Below are 23093 nucleotides of genomic sequence, written 5' to 3' on the forward strand. Positions count from 1 at the left end.
CACAAATGAAAAGAATAAGCAAGGTTTGTGAGGTTTCTTTCAGTTCTAATATTCTATTTATGATTGACTCCACTGTATATCACAATTATTTCAAACCATCATCCTAAATTACTTTATATATAATGTAAGGACTTTTATAAGCTTCAGTTTTACTGACCAAGTCATGTTAAAAACTTAAACTACATTTTATATCATCTAAGGTATACTTCTAGTATTCGTATTTTATAAAGACAGACTGCTTTAATGCAGAATGTTTACATATGAAGGTTTATATGTTTACATATAAAAATGTTGATACATAAATTTATCAACAGACTGATACACCACAGATTAAATCAGTGAAATTGCCAATATTATCACTTCAGTTGATGGCCTGTGTTTCTTCAACAGCGATTCCCAATTATCATGTTAGAGATTTAACATTTCAAATGTTTAAAAAGCAAAATATGCAGCATTCCTTCAAAGGCATATCTACATTAGTTCATTTTGCAATCAGTACATTAGACATATAATTTTTAAAATTTTTAAAATGTATTTTAACATATCCTAAACACATGCCACCAATACAGAACTGTTTTAACACAAGCAGCATTGATTAGGCAGACAACCATAAGCAAAAGAAAATAATTAAAAGGGAAAAAAAGTCTAGTACTCATTGGATAAATTTCTTATTTTTATTACTATTATCAGTTAGACACACAAATAATGAGCATTTACTTTTTCTGCCCTGTTTCTTCCCTTATTTCTGCCACGATTGTTTGTATTTTAAAACTGAAAGGGCATTCTAGAAATTACTCCACTACCACCAAAATACATAAAGCAACAAGATGTTTACAACATAAAAAATGCTGTTAAAGCAGCAATGCCACAACGTCCCCTTACTCTCTGTACCTTTTAATAATATGCTTCTAATTTTTGGTTTAAAAACAGGAATAATGAACATGATAGTAACTATGCTATTACCTGCTTCTTTTCAGATACCATAATAAATCAGAAGTGCAAAAGCATATGGGAAAACTCAAAATTCCTTTATAGCTGTTCTTTAGGTCAGTAATTATCAGAATCTCTAGTGTCTTCAAGTGCTCCGATTGCTCGTTCCCTGACGTGCCTACCTTCCTTCGCTGTGGCTGCTTTTTGCCTTGACGGTGTCACCAGCTCCTTTACAATCTGCAAGACTTGAATCATTGCTAGTTAACAAGCCGAAGACTCCAGCTGCTTCCACCAGAAATCCAACAGGTTTCATCATCAAGGTTTATTGCATTTCAGCTTTCTAAAAGCTCAAGCAAGAACACAGTTCAACTTCAGAGAAATAAATGCTTTGCTTAGCTATCCATGAAGGCTCAGAAGCAGTTAAGAAGCAGCAAAACGATAGGCTCTATCTTCCTGAAATGACGGATTCAAAGTGATTTCAGCACATTTAAAAACCTCATCCTCAAAGTCCAAATATATTACTTTACAAAACATTAACTGTTAATAAAACAAAACATGAGTAATCTGTAAATTACTGAGCACAGTAGAAATACTGTCTCACAAAAGCTACAACAGAACAGAAAAAAAATGAAGTGCTATGCTATAAATTCTCATATAGGGGATCACAGATGCTACATGCAAATTTTTAAATGGAAACCAAAATACCCTGCACTGTCAAAAGCCTTAATACTTTTATCCAATTTCTCAAAAACCTCATATCTGAAACAGAAAATGTGGGTAAAAATAAAACTATCTTGCTAACTCCAAGCTTTCAAATTTGCATAAAGATATGGTGCCTCAAAAACAACCTATAAATTCCTGTCCTCCTCCTTGCATACCCCCCTTGATATCTCAGACATGAACAGGTGCTAAGTCCACAGCTCCCTAGAAATTTCAGGAGTTTATAAAAGTACTGGCCTCAATGCCAAAGGAATAGACCAGCAAATTTTAAAACAAATATAGCCATTACTTTTCATATGATTTTTATAGTAGAGTTATAAGAAATACTCAATAAACATTTAATACCTTTGTTATATGTTCTATGTACCACATACCAACCACTCTCAAAGAAAACCTACAGTTAACTACAGAAATGTGATACTCAGGTTAACATGGTTAAATGTTACATTTACTAGTCATTCTCCATCAATAATTTATTCCCCTTTACAGAGTCTCACCAACTTTCCTATTTTTCTTTCATTCCCACTTACTATTTTCATAATTTTAAAATATCATAACATAATGCACCACAGAACAAATTAAAGACAATTCTTTTGCTTCGGGCAAGTCTTAGCTGTTGTTTTCCCATTTCTCAACTGCACAACTGAAGTACAGCAAGTCAACCAAGGAGAGACATAAAGTTCTGCTTTCTCTGGCACCAAGATGCCTCTATAAAAATATAGTTTTAAAATTCAGGGTGAAGTTTTCAGCTATTCAGAGAAAAGGTGCTACATGTGCATATATATCCACTCACAATGTACTCCCCATATAGGAGTACATTATTTCTGCCACCATATAGGTGTTAATTTAAGAGATCAGTGCTACAAACAAATCCATGATGTCAAGAAAATACTTTTAAAAGAAGGACAAATCAGGCCAAGAGCCCAAATACTTACTATCTTTAACGAACAGCTTTATACTTGCAAATCAAGAGTTCAGACAGGTCAAAGACCAAATTTTAAACCTCAAGCTGAAACTGTGGTCTTTAACAAATGCCTCTGAAGACTGAAGACTAGACACATCACACACCTGATCTTTTCACCTTTCACCCCATTTTGTAAAGCAGTTCAGAACTTGTTGGTTTTTGCTTTTCTGAGACAGGGTCTTACTTTGTAGCCCAGGCTGGCCCTGAACTCACTTTGTAGTCCAGGCTGGCCTCCAACTCAGAAATCCTTTTGCCTCAGCCTCCTGAGTTCAGGGATTACAGGCATGTGCCACCACGCCCAGCTCTAGAACTTGTAATAGGTGTTCAATACCTACTGTCTTTATCTTATTGTTTTTCCAGCTCCTGGAAATTACTTCTCTCTTCTGGAAAATACTTTTTAAAGGGTAACTTTCTTTGAGGGGCATTAGGGGAGTGGGGCTCGAATCCAGGGCCTTGGGCTTCCTAAGTAAGGACTCTACCTCTGGCCTACACCCCCACCCTGAAAGGTAACCTTCTGTTAGCTTTGCTTTCTACCAGTGCTCTCTGTTCTCTTTCCATGCAAAGGAGAGAATATGCAGGACATAACCCTTCAATCAACCCTACCCTCTACATCTGGTCATGAAGAAGGAGTATCTAAATTCATCTCTCCATAAACTTCAGTTATAGTGTACCATCCCTGTCTCACTGGTATTAACATTGGCTTTAGAAAGAAAAGTCACATAGCAATCACTTTGAACACACTACTTCACTGCTATCAAACCTTAGTTTCTACTAAGCAACCAATAGCTTTTTCTTGTTTCTCTCAATCTCTTCTCACTTTTCTATCATACAGTGGATTAGTAAAAGCATTTTACCACATACAACTAAGCTGCACACACAAACTGAGCTGTGCACACACACACACACACACACACACACACACACACAGACTGAACACTGGGCCTTCACACTGAGCTACACTGCCAGCCCTTCTTGCGCTTCCTTCCCTTTTTTGAGACAGGGTCTCCCTAAGTCATTAAGTGCCCAGAACGCACTCAAACTTGCCATCCTCCTGCTTCAAGCGTGGCTTGAACAGTACTACTAAATGTCAGGACCGTTAAAGGCAAAGAGATTGAGGGAATGTCACAGATTACTGGAGAACAAACAGTCAGGATAACTACGTGCAACATAGGGCCCCAGATTAGACAGTGGAATGAGAAAGGAATAAAGGGAAATACAGGAACTTGGAGGTCAACTGGTGAAAAGTGAATACAATCAATACATTATCAGTGTTAGTTTCCTATAATCATTGTGCTATAGTTGTATAACAAAACTTTCTCAATTTTAGGATATATACTTTAAGTGTTTAGGGGAAATACTTCAATTTACTTTCTAATTGTTCAGAAAAGAAAAGCAATAAAAATTAATAATGTAATAATGTAACTATGTGGGTAATCTGGGTTTGAAAGTATATGAGAAGTGTCTATGCTATTCTTAGAACATTTTCCTAAGTCTAAACTTATTTCAAGACAAAAACGTTAAAATTCTTTGCTGGGCATGGTGGCACACACCAGTAATCCCAGCACTCATGAGTCTGAGGCAGAAGGATTACTGTAAATTCAAGGCCAGTCTGGGTTATATAGGGAGTTCAAAGCCAGCCCATGCTACATAGAGAGACCCTATCTCAACCCCCCCAAAAAAAGTTAAATTCTGACTTTACATATACATATAATGTTAATTTACAAAGGACACACATGTAGAAGTATTGACAAATTATTTTGTTTTCTCCACATAATTATATGATCAGTAATTAAGGAACAATTAGCTCCCTCCTAATTCTCATGCCTCTATTTAACTGTTTTATTATTAACTAGGACCATCAATAGAAGTGTCTTAGTTACTTTTCTCTCACTGTTGAGACAAAATACCTGACGCCCAAAGTTAAGGAAGGAAAGGTTTATTTAGCTCACAGTTGCTGGAGGTCTCGGTCTACACTCATCTGGCTCCAAGGCAGAGTGGCACATGGCAGAGGGCAACAGTTCATGGCAGCAAAAAACAGCAAAAGCAGCAAGCGCAAAAAGGAAGAGCAGCAACAGCAAACCTCTTTCCCTCCCTGATAGGGTATGCAGGCCTCCCACCCCACAGTGGGTGTAGCACTCACACCCACAATCCCAGCACTGGACCATGGATCAATCAAAAACTCTATAAGCCTGCCCCATGACTGGCTTTGGGGGACATCTAGACACAAACCATAACAAGTTTAAATATAAGTTGTAAAAGGGGTAATTACCTAATTTTTAATAGCTTCTTTCAACATTATCCAATGTAAGATTATGTTTGCTACGTCTTTACAGATATTCTATCTAGTCAGGAAAATTTGCTTCTATTTCTAATTTAGAGGAGTGCTGTAACAGTTTCACTCTAAAGTCAGTATTTATAAACATACCAAAGCAGTATTTATAAACATACCAAAATATCAACCTCTATAACTACAGAATTTAAACTCAGAATGAAAAGCTACATGTCAATCTAAAAACACGAGGAATCAGGTGTCCTCATTTTACAGAACTGTTAGACGAGTACACACAGTGACATGCTAGCGCTGGCATGTACCAGTGTACAAGCGCCAATTTTTTTCTAATGTTGAGAAATTTGCAGGCTGGTTTTTCAACCACTGGTGGCTTGAAATGGCCACAGTAGGTGTTTTTCTGCCCGAGGAATTAGTAAACAGTACAAATCAGGGCATTCCCCCCTCCACATCCTGCAGCAACTATGGTTACTTGTTAAACATTCACCAGCACAATGGAGAGGGGAAAGCGGTTTATTTAAGATGATGAGAGTGATGTTTACACTCATTCAACAGCACCCGTTGAGTAGTACTGCTGTATGCTAGCAGGGAGACAGGGAAAGTTAAAGAGACTCAACAAGTTCATAATCTCAAAGACTGCACTGCACAGCCCAGTCACGGTAAGCCCATCTCCAACTGAGAATGAGGGAAGTGCAAGAGAAAGCTATGTAAGAGTACATTTGGAAAAGGTTCTTAAACCATAAACTAGTAACTGTCCTCTATCTCCCTGTGTGCACAGAGATAAATCCAAAATCCTTAACCTTCACTTATAATTTAGTCCCAATCTATTAATGCAGACATAGTTCCTGAAGTTCCTTCCCAGCAAGTACTGCTTCAGTTATATCAAGTAAATATGGGGTACAATCCTCATCACCTTCATACATACCACGCCCTCTGCTTTTAGGAACACCCCCCAGTTTCTCTACTCAGACTTTTAAGATTTACTTTCTGTCATCTCCTGAGAAGTCTTCTCAGTTTTCTCAAGGCATTCATCAGTTGTTCCCTCTCTCCTTATACGTACAACATCATACATATACCCAACTCTTTCGGAACACTTACCTCAGTGAACTTTAACTGTGCAAGTCATTTACCATGCAGTAGGTCTAGGGTCAGTAAGCTAGCTTTCTGTAAAGAGTTCGGTGGAATGTTTTCTATTTTGTGGGCCATACAGTCTCTGCTTTTACTACGCAACTCTGCTATTGTACTGGCCATAGAGAATACACAACATGTGTTAAATATTGCTCACAAATTGTAGTTTGCAGATCACTATACTAGACCGTGGGGAAGGGTTACCCAATTTCAGGACACCTGGAAAAGTTCAGAGCCAGTTCTGGTTGTCATATCTAGGGGCAGGGGAACTACTAGCACCTAGTGAGTAAGAATCAAGAATGCTGAACATCCTGCAATTCACAGGACAGCCCTCCTACCCCCAACAAAGAACTATCTGGCCCAAAAAGTAACAGTGCTGAGCTAAGAAATTCTGCCATAGACCATGTCCCTCTTGGATAATGATCTTTTCCTGAGTGACATGTGCAGCTTTTAGCTCATTAGTTTTTATTTAAAAATAATTTAGTGTATCAGCAGCTAAACAGCAAAACTTTTTAAACTTGCTAATAGGAAACATCAAAAGTATCTCCACTTTGGCAGACATAATCTAAGTATTCAAAAATAAAAGTTCAGTTAACAAAATTTTAGTGAGCAAATACAATGGAACATTAGATGCCACTGAAAGCATTCTATTCAAGACCAGTGGTTCTCAACCATCAGTGCATACTGAAATCACCTGGAGTTTCAAAAAGTACTAACGTTGAGGCCCACCACAGTGATTCTGAATTCATTGTCCTGGGGTGCGGGCTGGACATAGCCCAAATATTACAAGCACCCCCAAATGACCCTAACCTTTGGCCAATGTTAAGAATCAATGTTCAAGAAAAATTACACAGGAAAAGCTAACTATCTATGGATAAGTAAACTGGAACAGTACAAAATATTATGACTTCTCTATTTACACACACACACACACACACACACACACACACACACATATAAAGGGTTGGGGTTATATGGAGGTGGGGGAGGCACACAAGAAAATAGTAAAATGTCAGCAGTGATTTTTCCTCCAAATAGTGGAATTACATAGGAATATTTACTATATTCTTTTTGCTATATTTTCTACATTGAACACTATTTACTGTTCTGCTATTATTCCTTTAAAAGAGCAAATTATCTTATTCTTTTAAAAATCTGTATCACCTTACTAAAAAGCATATAAAAGCATGGCAAATAAGATGAAAAGATATTCCATATCATATGCCTGGCAGATGCAAATTAAAACAACAACTAGATGCTTCTATGTGACTATTAAAATACCCAAAACCCAAATTACGGTAACACCCAATGCTAGTAAGGGTATAAAACATCAGAAACTTTTATTTCTTGCAAATGAGAATAAAAAATGATACAGCAACTTTGGAAGACAATTTGGCAATTTCTTATAAAACTAATCATACTCTTGCCATATGATCCAGCAGTCTCTTCGTTATTTACCCATATGAGCTGAAAACTTTTATCCACAAAAATACCTGCACATGAATATTCAGAAGATTTAAAATTGCCAAAAGCTTTGGTAGAAGCAACGGAAGATGCCACTTAATGGAATATATTATTCAGCAATAAAACGGGTATGGACTAGCTTTCAAGTCACAAAAAGACATGGCGGAACCTTAAACGTATATTGTTAAATGAAACAACTCTGACAAGGGTACATACTATTTGATTCCAACTGTCTGACATCTTACAAAAGTCAAAACTTTAGGGACAGTAAAACAATCAGAGGTTGCGAGTGGTTTGGGAAGAGGGAATGAGGGATGAATAAGATGGCCACATGAGGTTTTCTGGCTGGGAAACTATTCTGTATGATACTGTAATGGCAGATAAATGGTACTGTGTGTTGGTCAAAACCAGTAACTTCAGACTTCATCAGAAGTACTGTAAGGATGAACCCAAAACTTCTATCAACCTCTTTTCATGCAAAGGACACAGACAAGGGTACCTGCACCGTGCTCTGCCTACAAATTCTTTCGATCACATGAGTGACGACCCAAGAATCTTCTCCTTCTTGGCAAAAATTCAGATTTTTTTAAACTTGTTTTTCAGAAAACCTTTTTTAGCTTTCCTGGAAAAATTTTAGAATTAAACTGTTACTTTTTTTTTTTACTGTTACTTTCTTTTTCAGAAAATGCAGATAAATGAGAAAGAAAAAAATGTGAAAGACTACATTTCTTGTGACAAAAACAATCTGTAAATATTTAAGATGACAATAGCCAGCAAACAGAAAAAGATTAGCAAATATTATAAACCCATTTCCAACTAGTCTCCCCCTTCAGGTTAATAAATCAATCAATACATTTCATCTCCTTGCCATTCCACTTACATTTCAGAGACAAGATAGAATCATTTTGTTCTAGACTTTCAAAAATAAACCCCTACACACTCAACAATACAAAATATGCCACGCTGACTGTGAAACACAGAATCTGTGGACTTTCTTCTGTAGTACTTTTTGTCCAAATAGTGTTTAGGTGTTTTTACCATCAATTATATTTTTATAGCCAAGTGTAGCATTTTATCAAAAATTAGCATGGTCAAAAGCTAATCGACTAACATAGTATCTTCTTTCATTAAATAGGTTTCTCTTTCATTTAAAACAAAAGGAAAACAAAAACAAAGGTATGACAGTAAAACATCCTGAAATCACTGGGTGTGGAAAGAGCCACAGAATGTGTTTGTAAGTGACAAAATCACCCTTCTCTCACATAATCTCAGAATACGTTAACAGTGACTGCTTATGAATAAACGTAATTAGTGGTTCTTTGAAAATTGGTCTTTAAATGTTTGATCAAAGGGCAATTCACTTCACTTATGAAAAGCAGAGAAGAAACTTTCCATCAACTTTACAGATCAGTAGAAACTGTTACAAATATGTGCAAGGTAAGTTTTGTACATATGGGAAATAAAAGTATCTCAATATATCTTCACAACATTAAAATTTTAATATACTGACTATATATCATAAGTGCATTTTAAACAAAATAAAATCTTGTTCATTTATACAAGATTTTCTAAGCACCTAATATGTAAGACGTCCCATTTCACCACTGTATTACAGGGGTCATCAACCTCACATTCTATTTAGAGAAATTGACATTAACTAAATAAATACAAAATTAGTGATTCAATTACACTGGAGATAACTACTTAAGTGCACTGAATGGCCAGAGAATGTATTCTGCACTGGAAAAATAGCATGAATTAAATTGGGTTCTACACAGTACACTATAACTGAATATCTTTCAATTTACAGGTTAATATATTTTGAATTTTTAAACAGAATTTCTCTGTGTAGAACTGACCTTTCTTTTGACTTTTCAAAGCCATGTGCAAATAAACACATAAAAATTGAAGAAAAGTACATTTCTTGGTAACAAAGAATTTTAAATAAGACCATATTTTCAAAATCAAGAACTCAAAACAGGGGCTGAGAATGTAGCTTAGCAGCACAGCACCTGCCTGGCAAGGGTGAGGTCTTGAGTTCGATTCCCAGCACCAAAAAAAAACTCAAAACAGTATTCACAGCAATCTGAGCCTGTACTAAATTCAAACAAAGCTATCAGTATTACTATTCTTTTTAAAATCCATTACTATAAAAATATTAAAAAGCATTTAAGTCTATGTTTATAGCATTGGAATAATAAATTTAATATAAAAAAGAGCTTAAGATGAAATGTTCACATATGCATACATATAAACATGTAACTATAAACTTCAATAAAAATGTGTATAAACACAAAATACAAAATACAGAATGTGTGTATAAACCAAAAGTCCCTATAACATTCAAAGAGACCTTTGCAGTTCACCCAATATGAAATCTGTAATCACCTGAACACATTAATTCCCCTAGGGAAAGAAGACTTCCAACAGTGTCATTGACAGAGCAGTACACCAGGCAAAATTAATCTCTGGTACATAGATCTCCACTCATCCCCCTGCTTTCCAAAAGCTTTCCTTACCTCAGTCTTTTCCATGAATTATCCATTACCTCTCCTCTGACCATTACAAAATACCCATATTGCAAAAGACACACGAAGTCCCAATTAGTATATAAAATATATATTCCATAATAAATTTTTGGAGATACAAAAGCAGCACCTAAAGTTAAATTTTGTGACTTTTTGTCTTGGTTACTTTTCTCTCATTGCTGAGACAAAATACCTGACACCCAGAATTCAGAAAGGAAAGGTTTATTTAGCTCACAGTCTGTGGAGGTTTCAGTCCATACTCGGCTGGCTCCAAGGCAGAGTAGCACATGGCAGAGGGCAAGAGTTCATGGCAGTGGAAGACAGCAAACACAGCAAGAGCAAAAGGGAGGAGCAGCAAGAAGAGCAGCCTCTTTATATTGTGTGCAGGCTCCCACCCCAAGGCAGGTGTAGCACTCATACCTATGATCGCAGCACTGGACCATGGATCAATCATAAACTCTACAAGCCCACCCCATGACTGCACAAGGCTCTGGGGGACATCCAGACACAAACCATGACACTCTTCAATAATAATTTTCAAAGGAAACACTATTATAGAAGGATGTGCTACAAAAGAAAATGTAAAGTGTGAGCAACAGTGAGTCATCGTCTAACAAAGAGATGCTGCCGCACTAGAAGGGCTGCTAACACAACAACAGACCATTGGCAAGGGTGTGCAGAAAATGGGACCCTTCTGTGATGTAAACTGTTGCTGCCACTATGAAAACCACGTGGCAGCTCTTCACAAAATTAAAAACTGAACTATCATATGATCCAAAGATTCTGCTTCTGGGCATAGACAAAAGGAACTGGAAGCAATCTCAACAACGTATTTGTCCATTTACCATGGTTTAGATCTAGAGGTCGCCCCCAAAGCCTCACTGCTCATAGGTGGGGGCTTTTAGGGGACCGAATCACGTGTGTGTGACACTCATCAATGGACGAGCTCACGACAGGTTTATAAAAGCTGCGTGTGACGCTGGGAGGTACAAGCAGCCTGATGAAAAAAGGTGGGTCACGGGAGGCATGAGCTAGAGTACATACGCTTCCTACTCCCTTGAACCCTCTCCGCTTCCTGCCTGCCTTGGAGCCAGCCAACTATGCACTAAAGTCTCCACAAACCACGAGCCAAAATAAAGCTCTCCTCCTTTAACTTGTAGGAGCCAGGTATTTTGTCTCAGCAAGGGGAAAGTAACAAGATACCACCCACGTTTATAGAAATATTCTTCACAAGAGCCCAAAGGTAGAAGCAGCCCAAGAGTCCACAGATAGGTGAACAGAGAAAAACAGTAGTGCATACATACAGTGGAACACTCCTTAGCCTTTAAAAGTAAGATTCTGACACAAGCTGCATGACAGACCTTGAAGACATTATAGTAACTTCATGACTGCACTTATACGAAGTACTGAAAGTAACTACAAGATAGAAGGAGGAGAAATGGGAGGCATTTAGTTGATACAAAGTCACAGTTTGCAAGATAAAAAGAACTGCAGATTAGCTGCACAACAACGTGAATGTACTTCACACTACCAAACTATACACTTGAAAATAGTTAAGACAATAAATTGTATGCTATGTACATTTTACCAAAATTTTTAAAATTTATCCTGACTAAAACTCATAATGTAACTGAAAGCAACTCTGTAATGCCATTTTGAGCCTAACAGGCTCGTCTTGGTGAAACTGATGTCCTTGTATACCGATTACCAGAATAATGATGAACTGTTGCAATCTTTCTGAGAAGGGCAAAAGGCACAGGGGAGAAGAGTCAATGCTATAAACCTTGCATAAGGCATTAATTTCAGTTTAAAGGTAAAAACCAGGCATCCATTGGTGAAAATCATTCTATAAACATTTTTTTAAATGAACCATTCTAAATAACCAGAAAATAAGGAAATATTTAAATAAATTATGATGTATCAATGACACCTTTAACAATTATAGAAATATATTTAAATACAATTAATGTAAGAAATCCAAAAATAAAAGTCCATATATACTATGTGATTATATAAAAATATGTATTATTTGGACAATATCAAAAGGTCAAATGGAAATAATAAAATGACTCCTTTAATGTAGTGGAGTTACCAACGACGTTTTCTCCACTGTCAAAATGCAACTGTTTTAATGTTATGGTTATGCTTTTTAAAATGACAACAAAAGGGTATGGAGAAAGATGATGAGCAGAACACACAAGGTACAAGTGGAGGCGTAAGTGGAGTACTGGTTTACCTCAACTTACAAACATAATCTCCAATCCACCTTCTTCTGCCAATATGAACGTTTCCCTTATCTCCTAAGCATAACCTCAATCTCTAAACACCAGTTCTTCGAGGTTCCCTCTATTTACAGCACTGTCCCTCCTTATCTGCATTTTGTCAGTTCTCAGGTAGCATAAGATTTCATCAAGTGGTCTTCCTGACCTCCCAACAGGCAGGTTTCCTTGCTCCCGGAAACTCACGAATTTCCCTTTTTGTATTAATAATATCACGCTATTTACCAAGTATCTGTCTTCTCTATTAGGTCGGTGCTCTACAAGGCTGTGGGCTATGTCTATCGCTTTCTCAGCTGTATCCTCAAAGACCAATATAGCAGCAGTAAACCTATAGGGGGCTCTTTAAATATCTATTTATACTAACACATAACCATCATTATTTATTAAAATAATAATTCTTTTCTTTATAATGTTCTAAAATCAAAGATTCAACATACTATAATAAATTAGAGTGTAGCATTACATGTCTCAAAGTTTTCTAACTGAATTTGAATTTATCTTGCACAATTTTCCAAGTAAATTTTCTGGCTTTTACTATACCTTACAATAGTTAAACTTTTACATCATGACTATAGGTGAATATTCTGACATTTTACATTAAAATATAATATAATCTATAAATTGCTAAAACCTAACAAGAATCAGAGTCTTGATGCCTTCAATTTACTCCATTTCCGGCTGAAGAAAATTTATCAGGACAAATACAAAGGAGCAGTATGTTATGAGAAAGGCTAATTTTTAGTGATGCAATCTCCATCTATATATTAAAAGTTGCAACTATTTTATTGTTATAAAACAATTATATTCAACACTGCTACAGTTTTTACCTTCATATTATCTGTTCAACAGCATCCTAAGATTTTTGACAATATAATTCAAAGTAAAATTCTGCTAAAAGTAATCTCTGAAAAAAAGCCAAATGTTGTTTCCTTTCAAGGTATCTCTAATTCTAGAAATATTTTGTTGCCATTTTTCTCAAGTCTTTATAATAAAAACAAAAAGTAGTAAAGCAAAACAATACATTCTGCAAGTGCTAGGCACAAGACTTAAACCTTACTTCAATTAAAGAAGAATTTTTTTTCTATTGAAGACCTAAACAAAAAGAAAATCTAGAGATCACAGAGAAGTTTTCCTTCCTCTCCAAAGCAAGCTTCCTGACAAAATGCCCCCGAACTCATCACAGAGGAACTGTGAGGCAACACTCATTTGAGGAAGAGGCTATGAAAGAACTGGTCTCTACTCTTCAATATTACGCAAGATAAAGAAGATCTGAGAAAATGTTCCAGCTGAGAAGACACTTGACAACTGTAAATAATACTGGGCTAGATGCTATGTTGAGGAGGAGAACACTGTAAAGGACAGTACTGGGAAAACTATCAACACTGAAATAAGAATATATATCCAGTAAATTTAACCCGTGTGATTACTTTACTGTGTTCATATAAGAGAACGTCCTTATTCTTCAGAACTACACAATGAAGAACAAACTGAATAAAGAAGCACGGTATTTGCAACCTGCTCTCAAATAGTTCAAAAGCAAATAAAGTGATATATATTCTTAAGAAATAAAATTTTAAAATAAACATTTTAAACAAATTTGAGCCTAGCAAAAAATAAAATTGGGCCAAATGGCAAGGAGGTAGGTATCAGAATTTCACTTGCTGACAACAAATCCACATTAATAAAAGAAAAAAATAAGACAGCAAATTTTGTGGCTCTAGAAATTGGTATGTATTTTCCAGAATATGTCTAAGCACTGGGCTGAAAAGTACACCTTTTCAGTTAGAGGAAGACTTTCTAACAGCCAAAAAACTTTTACATCACATTTTAGGGGGAACAGAATAACTCCATTTTTGTAATACAAACCACACATTAAGTAGCTTTTGCTGTTTTAAGTACAGAGATGTAGTGGATTGATAACTGGTGGTCAACTTATAACCCCCAGCTGAACTGAGTAAGTGTGGTGGTGGGTGTGGAAGGCCCACTTGGGGACTGTTACCAGCAGCATAAGAGGCAGGCCTGGAGAAGAAAAAAGGCTTTTGGGAACTGAAGAAGGCTTTGGGGAGCAGAGAAAAGCTGTTGGAGCTGGTAGAAGCTGTAAGGAGCTGGTGGTTCTGTTGGAGGAGTTCGTCGTGCTGGCTTTCCTGATAAACTCCACTGTTTTCATCCTCCAAGGAGCTCCGGGCCTTGTTGGCATTGAGAATACCTTCGGTTCACTTTGGGGGAGCTCTGGTCCTCACTCTGAGCTTCGCTTCCTGGCTCCAGAGCGCAAGATGGTACACTGCCGGCCTCCTGAAGAAGCTTTCTGCATTGGCTTCCCTGATGGGAACTCATTGGCTCTATAGCCCAACAACAAAGAAGCACCTTTCCTTATCCCAAGGAAAGACTCTAACAGCAAAAAAGAAAGCTTTCCCTTATCAGTAAGGAAATCCTCTTTCACAGAGCTTCTGGGTTACCGCAACCACCAAATACAGTATTTTTCATAAGAAAAAATGTCAGAGACCACAAATTCAGCCAGGTATAACAATTAAACACAAACTCTGCTCTACTGTAATTGTCACAAGTCTGCAATATTTTTCCAATACTGGTAACCCCTAGTTCCTCCTCTCCTACTCCTGAACACCTCACATCTCACCTACACCTGCATATCAGAGAAGACTACAAGAAATTACTACCTAAGGAAAACAGACCAACTAAGTACTTTTAAGTTTACATGAAAACGTAATACATATATACATATTGGATTTATGCTTTCCAAGTTGTAATTAAGCAAATACTCCTTACTAGACTGTAAGATTAATCACTGAAGAACTCAAACCCACTGTTTCACTGAAGTGTCAAGATCTGTACTAATGCATCCTATAAATTCCATTTAAATTCCATTCTTCTAAAACCTCAAACAGGTGATCATTTTTTTTTTTTTTGGTGATTATATTCTTAAAAAGAACTGTGACTCCAAATGTCTCGCAGCTTAATATCAATATGAATATCAGTGTCTATTTTTTATATCTACTGCAATTTTTAATACTTCAGTGCTACACACATTAGAAAAGGAAATTAAGCTGGCATAACTCCAGGTTACCTGGGTAATGCCAGCAGAAGTCGGTTTCCAAATTCAGAAGGAAAAGATAGCCCTCCACTACTACTACCTTTGAACATGAGTAAGAGATAACCTATACCAAAAGCTTTCATTCTCACATGAACTAACTTCTGTACCACGATCACGATACAAATATAAGTGCACTCCCATTAAAAAAAAAAGGATAGCTTAAAGTAAGAGTGAGAGACTAGGTGAGGGAAAGAACTAGGAACATGTTTTCTCTGTTCCTGATACTTTCTAATCTAAACTTTAAAGACTAGAGAGAATTACTTTCATAATCACCTTGTCTACTGCCAAAAAAAGACAGATATAGATAGATAGATAGATACCCATTTTAGATCAATTTTGAGGAAGAAAGATAGAAACTTGGAAATTTTTAGTATCAACTTTGTACTTCTGAGAAATAAGGCATCTACACAATGGCATTCATCATATACAATGACAGGCTCAAATTCTCTCAGTAGAAAATGTCTATTTGTGTTTAATAAAAAAGTGGTAAAATAACACTATCCATACTATTTTTACAACCCTAGATTTCAAGTATAAATTTATTCACTATAGACCATATGACAATTATCACTTACTAAGCTATGTTTTTGACTGTCTTTTGATAAGTGAGAAATAATAAAAGCCATATGCCTAATATTTGCACATAGAAATCCAGTTTTAGAGAAGTTAATGTAAAGGAGATAAGAGAGTTTTTTCCAAACAGCACATCAATTCTAATAACACAAACACAAGTAAAGAGCTGTAAAAAAATCTATTTTGTAGAATTAATTGAAACAATCCGATGACTATTCAAGAGTACTAATTTGAAATATATATTCTCCTCTGAGCACTGGTTGCCAGGAGCATGACCAGGCAAATGTGTGCCTGCACTGGAACAATGGTTCTTCTGAAAGTGACCAAGTGCTGGGAGTGGCTGGAGCTGCAAAACTGGTCATCTGTGTGGAAGCGAGACAAGGCCACAGTGCCTAAAGCAGTCACGCTACCTCAGTCCTGAGAAAAGCGCCCTGCCTGGACAGTTCCAGTCATCAGTCGCTAGGCAACCTCGGGTCTCGTGATACTAACTTTGCAAAAGTGTGAACACCCCTACTGTTGTTGTTCAGTCCTCTTGCCCATCCGGTACAGAGGCCTCCCCCTGACCCCAGCTTTTGTCTCTTGTCTTTATCTCCTAAATCCCCTTGCCGTTATCTCCCAGGGACCACTGAGAGACAAGGACGCAAGTTCAAACTCAGAGCAACCCAAGTAGGCCTCAGAACCCTGAAAACTGTTTTCTTTAGCTTATTTAGGATGTACCTTGTTTTATCCAATAGGTGTGCTCCTCCAAGGCAACTTCAAAACTGTAAGTTTTTTCACTGACTTCACCATAAAGTTGAGAGCTAGAAGGCTTCCAAATGATCTCAGTCCAGTTTTCACATCAGCATATGAGAAAAGCGGGGATTCGGAGGTGTTGACGAAGTCAAGCATCTGCCCTACACAATGTGGCTAGACAGCAGCAAAGCCAGGATTCCAACCCGGGTCCTTGGGACTCTGCACTGGAAAACTCACTCATTTCAGACAGAATTTTAAAAGTTCCCTTAAGAACGGAATGTCTTAAAATTGTTATGAAGAAGTCATTTGGTACACAATGGTTTGTGCTATATATACATACATAAAGAGAACAGATCTAAAAGAAAAATTTTAATAAGGCTACAAAAACAGGTATATAATATAGCTTTCAAGCAGTAACATTCTAATTAAAAGTGGGTAAATGATGTGAAATTTTAAGGTTTAATTACTAGAAGTAATTTTAGCAGTCTACTAAGTTTATACTACTACAATAATTTGTATTTATGCTAAAATCTGAGTTACTTTTAATAAAAGATGAAACTTTCACAGAAAATATGTTAAGTACAAATCACTTCTCTTGGGTATGACAGGGAAAGGGAGGGAAGGTTGGGGAGAGAGAGAAAAATGTAATTAGTAAATTTGGGCAGAACAGACATAGAAATCTGGGGCACCATTTTTACTTTTCTTGTTGTAAGTTTGAAAAAACATCAAAAGAAGATACAAAACTGTAAACCACCCCCTAAAAATATTTTAAAATACTGTAACTAAATATAAATACTATATTACATTCATATGCAATTTCAATACTATATTAAATTCATATTCAATTTCAAACAATAACAAACTAAAAATTATTTTCCTACAGCAGTCAAAAAGTAGATAAATTAAGAGCAAAAAAAATTAACTAAAAGCAAAGTATAATCTACTTTAAATGGTCACTATTAACATAATGAACTATGGTAAATGAAGAAACTGATTAGATGCATATTGAGACAGACTATACAGAGTTTCTCTACAGATATTGTTGTACACTCTCCTCACCCAGTAAGTACCTGTAGGTTCCCCGGTAACTGTCAACCACAAACTCTCCAAACACTTCCAAAGTCCTCTCCTCCATTAAACTTCATTGGTTATTTATTCAATTTGAGAAGGTTTAACATCTAAAATTTCATGTTCCAAATGTTTCATGCTCTAAATTTCTCACACATAAATTGAGTCTTAATACAAAAAGGATACTTGTAATACCTTATAAGGGTATTTCTTTTAAACTTTTATTAAATGACAGTCACATCAGTATTTAAAATACAATTCAACTTAAATTTTCTTTAACTGCTACCTAATTTCTGACTTGACATTGGGTGGAGGGTGAGACAAGGTCTTGCTTTGTAGTTCAGGCTGGCTCTGAACTCTATGTAGTCCAGGCTAACCTCAAACTCTATGTAGTCCAGGCTAACCTCAAACTCACGGCAATTCTCCTGCCTCCGCCTCATGAGCTCTACCCAGTTCTGAAGCACAAAGCTATTCCATAAAACAGTATCTTAGTAGGTTACTTAGGAAAGTCTTCTATTACTTGTAGCATAATTTGTCTACTGCCCAATAGTAGAAGAATCACTAAACTATCACGGAAAGATTTAGTAGTCTACTCAATTATTTAAATATTATTGTTCTAATAAACAGTAAATTATTCTTCACACTTCAGCATGAATTCAGTCCACTGCACTAGTGCATGAAGATGTTTACTTTATTAGAGAACCATAAATACTGTACACTATACAAAAGTATTCACTGTCATTCCTCTTCCTCAATTGTGAGATGTTTTCTATACTGACGTGATGTCCAAAAAAACACTCATTCCAATATATAGGCCAGCACCTGTAATCCCAGCACTTGGGAGGCTGGGACAAGATGATCACCATGAGTCTGAGGCAAGTCTGGACTATATAGCGAGTTCAAGGCCAGCCTGAGCTACATGGCAATATCCTGTTTTCAAAAAAATCAAAAACAAAAAAACCAATACACAGACCAAAGGGCAGGATCAATGTGATAGATATGCTCCTGGACTGGGGGTCAAGGCAAGAGAGCTGACATCCAAAAGAGGCTCTCTGGACACCCGCTATTAATTCACTACAGAGTCAAACTTTTCGGAAAACAGTGAATAAAATACAGAAATCGAAATTAAAATCTAACAGAGCAAATGAAGTTTTGTTCAACTTAAAACTTTAGAAAATAAAACTAAGCATGCCCCCTACCTCATCACTTTGAGTAAGTGTGTGCATTTTCTACCAACATGATCATGTTGTCCAACACTGCCTCTTACAGAATTTTCCTGTTATAATATCCACTAGCACCTGCCTGGCAAGCACATGGTCTCAGTTTGATTCTCGGTAGTCCCCCCCAAAAAAAATCCACTAAAGATCTAAGATATTTATTTCAAATTATAGCTATATTTTGAGCATAACTGGAGCATCATTTGCTAAAACAAAGTAGACAAATCAAATAAATGTTAAACACTGCAAAATATGCAAATATCAACAAATAACAACATAAGTACTGAAAATCAAAAGACATTTTGTGGATTGTGATAAAGTTAACAATCCACAATGAAATTCACAATAGCATAACAGTATCATAAGCATTTATCCTCAGAATTTGACAAAATATATGTCGGCTAGCATAAAAGCTGAAAAACATTACAAAGCATCTAACAAATTCTCTAGACCTTCAGTTGGGGCACCTAACTACTGTCCCAAGACTGTGTCACACAGGTCAAGAAAGTGATCCTCCCCTCTGCTCTCAGGGTGGTTGAGATGTCAGAACCAGCTGCCTCCACGTTTCATGTGTTATTCCAAGCAGTGTATAACAATGACCATGTTCTGCGTGTTTTATGACTGGAAAACGGTTGGGAGATCCTACATAGATCAGTTCACCCACATACACAATTATGTCTAGGGAAATACTAAAGAAAAAAATGTTATTCAACCCATCATTCTTACCCAAATCTAGGTTTGGAAATTGTACCTAACTTCAACGGCATATATTCCTCTTTTTTAAAAAAACCTTTTCAATCTCCCATAATTTTTTTCCAAAACCAAGATTTCTAGTATATTCAATTCCCACTTTCTGGAAGACTTACAAACCCCAAGAAAATGCAGCACAAAGTAGACCTCTGTAACACTGCCTAACCTATCATTATAGTAGTCTACTCAAGTACAGTGTCTTTTTCTAGAGAAAATCATCAAACTGGCAAGAAAAAGAAATATAATTCAGTATGATTCAAAGGGAGTTTAAAAAGAACTAAAATCTAAGAACAAAACTAGGAAAGCAAATACTGCCTATTTGGCACCCAGACTTTTTAATTTATGGCTCACAAAAACATCTACTTGTCAGAGCAGTCTTTTCCAAAATGAAATCTTACATCATTTATGTAACCAAAATCTTTTAACAGGGTCACAAGCCAGTAAAATGAAATGCAGATTTCCTAGACTGCAAATGACCAGGAGCCTGACTTCCTCTCTTCTAGCTTTCTCTCTCACAATCTCCCTTCCCATCTCTATAACTGAAAATACTCAACTGCTTAGTAACACCTCTCTCAGATGGCACCATCTAACTAGAATTCTTTAACTGTGCTACTCTCTACACACGCTCTTCTCACGGAAACAGCTCAAATTTCACCTAAAATATTAATGCACAGAAAAGCTGCCACATACTAGGAACAGTACTCAGAACACTCAAAGATATACAGTATTTATTTAGCACCTAAGTGCCTGGAACAGGTGTCTGCCACTAGGAATACAATAGTGCTTGCCCTCGAGAAGCACACAGACTAGAGAGACGTAAGCACAAACAGCAAATGACCTTAACACTGTACGGCAGGTACCACAGCGATGCAAGCAGAGCACGCCAGCGCAGTCCGCGGAGCTCCCCTGGCGAGGAAGTGGTACTGGGGTACAGGGTTAGGGAGTGACTTCCGAAGAACTCGGGAGCGAAACAGAAGCTGACTTACAAAGAAGAATGTTAAATGTTAAGTGAGGAGTTTGGGGTTTATTCTAATACCAGCAGTTAAACCCCAATGGCACTATTCATTCTCTGTGACTCCCCCTTCTTCACAACGAACATACAGAATCAAACAGATATTTTCACAGGTAAAATACAAAAACAAACCATTAAAATGATGTATCTATGCCCCCAAACCTGTAAAGCATCTCCATGGATCAGAAATGTAACAGGAACATAGAGTGTGAGACAAGCTGAAACCGCTTTGGGCTCCCAAAGCAGCAGGTAGTTTGAGCCCTGGAATAAGTGTAAATAAAAGTGTTCCATATCAAGCAGGTTCAACAGTCCGGCTCTTTGCTAAAAATCAGACACCGAGTTAACAGTCTTTCTCCAGTATGAAACAGAGGGAAAAAGGCTTCTGCTTACTCTGCTGACGCTACAAACTGACAGGCAGTTGCTGACCTAGTGCCAGCTGGCTGACCGTGTGATGCCCCCAACAACACCTTGGGGGCCAAGACTCTGATTTACTAACACAGGCAGAATTCTGACCTGGGAACTCGAAAGCAAGGCACAGACAACTACAAACCTGCTAGACCAGCAGGGAGAATCACAAAAATAGAGAAAACACAAAACAAAGGAAAAAAATAAATAAAATCTTCAAATAGAATGTGCCTAAAATACTGTTTGAGACAACATGAGAACATCAGTATCAACAATCACAACATACATTCATTGCAGACAAAACTTCAAAATAACCCAATAATCTGAAACAGACTAAACACACAAAAATCCACAAAGAGATAAAGGAATAACAGTAGAACAAAAGTCACAAAATAAGCGGCCATGAAAAAGAACTCGTAGACATAAAAAAGAACTAAATAAAAATACAGCAAACAAAATACAATCTTTTCACTTAAAAAATTAAAAACTGTAACAAAGTAAAAGGAAATTTTCGCATTCTAAAAATACATTTTTAAAGTTAAAATGCCTCCCCTTCCTGTTATTTTCGTGGACACATCAGCATCTTCACTGGAGCTGGCACCGCGTACCAGATAGGCACCCTCACACAGTTTCACGAATGAGCTGTAACAGCGAAGATGCTTCTTTCCTAACCTGCAACTGTCCTTATTTATTCAGCACACACCAACTGAAAAAGCACATCACTGGAAAGCCTCCAAAATCAAATCCATTTCTTGCAATATTCTTCTCAGGAACTAAGATTCAAAGATTTCATAATAGCAAGAGTTTCGTTTTCATTTATCAAGTGCCTCAAATTGATGTGAAAAGTTGCACAAATTTGTATTAAGGTAACTAGAACCAATATAAATAATTGTTGAAATTTGAAATTCCCTAACATTATATTCCAATAAGAAAATACTCCATCCCAGAGTTTCCATAATCAGAAAATCTGTTTTTTAAAATTTCCGTAAGATCCTAGTTAGGGTAAAATCTTATTTTTTTCCTCGCCCTTTCAAAGTAAACACAAAATCGTAAAATCCAGTTCTGTTCACAAGTTGAAGTGGACAGAAATGGACAGAAAATATTACATATACTATCGGCTTACAAGTGAAAAGACAATCTGTATCAAATTTGGTTAAATGCAAGATAGCCTTGGTTCCCTGTTCCACCAAAGGCATCGCCAGGGAGATTTTTGTTTTGCTTAAATACACTAATGCATGCTACCCAATGATTACATTTCACACAATAAAATCTCTCCTAATTATGGTCAACAGTAATAGTCCCCATTTGTATTTTTAAAGAGTCATTCTCCAATGGCTAATCCAAAAAAACCTTTTACATGACAGAATTAAATCAGCCAAAAAAACTAGTGATTCAGATTTCCTCATCACATCTAACTTCTTAGAATAATCAAATGTCAGAAAGTATCTCTTTGTTTAAATAGAAACAAGCATGCAGTGTTGGGAAGAAGCAGATTATGCAATCTGTAAAAGAAGTGACATAATTCCAATTTTCTCTTTTTTTAAGTACAACACTACAGATGCTCTCAAGATAACTCAGATGAAAGACACACACTTACTCATGACTGGAAATGTCTCTGTATGTTGTTCCAACCAGATATTAAACCAAAATCTGCTGTCCAAGGTTTCTCAGAGGAATACATGTCCTATTTCTGGAAACAAAAGAAAAAGAAATAGTATTTTCTAAAGGTCAATACTGAAAATAAAGCTTTCTAAAAGGAATAAAATTTCATTTCAAAAACTTTTCTATTTTCAGGAGTCTCCCATCATTATCCATTAAATATAAAAGATAGTTAATCTCTAGGCCATGATAATTCAACTCAATTTCCCTTTTTTTCAAACAAATCACTTCAAAAGTACATAGTATCAAAAAGTAACTATACAGCAAC

At 36.5% G+C, this 23093-nt stretch overlaps 1 protein-coding gene across 2 annotated transcripts in view; it reads right to left on the reverse strand.

The window, feature by feature from the left end:
- The window catches only part of Usp6nl (USP6 N-terminal like), a 124120-nt gene extending 101268 nt beyond the window's left edge, over positions 1–22852 (reverse strand). The window contains exon 1 of one of the 2 annotated variants that reach the window (XM_005383896.2): positions 1113–1208. In XM_005383896.2, the coding sequence (XP_005383953.1) occupies positions 1113–1185 (73 nt within the window). In that variant the 5' untranslated portion in view covers positions 1186–1208. Of the gene's footprint in view, positions 1–1112; positions 1209–22763 lie in introns of those variants that run through there. The other variant, XM_005383898.2, reaches the window with a different exon arrangement.
- Positions 22853–23093: the final 241 nt, after the last annotated feature.

This window comes from Chinchilla lanigera, unplaced genomic scaffold (genome assembly GCF_000276665.1).
Source record: "Chinchilla lanigera isolate Chin_1 unplaced genomic scaffold, ChiLan1.0 scaffold00020, whole genome shotgun sequence".
In the NCBI taxonomy this organism is placed as follows: domain Eukaryota; kingdom Metazoa; phylum Chordata; class Mammalia; order Rodentia; family Chinchillidae; genus Chinchilla; species Chinchilla lanigera.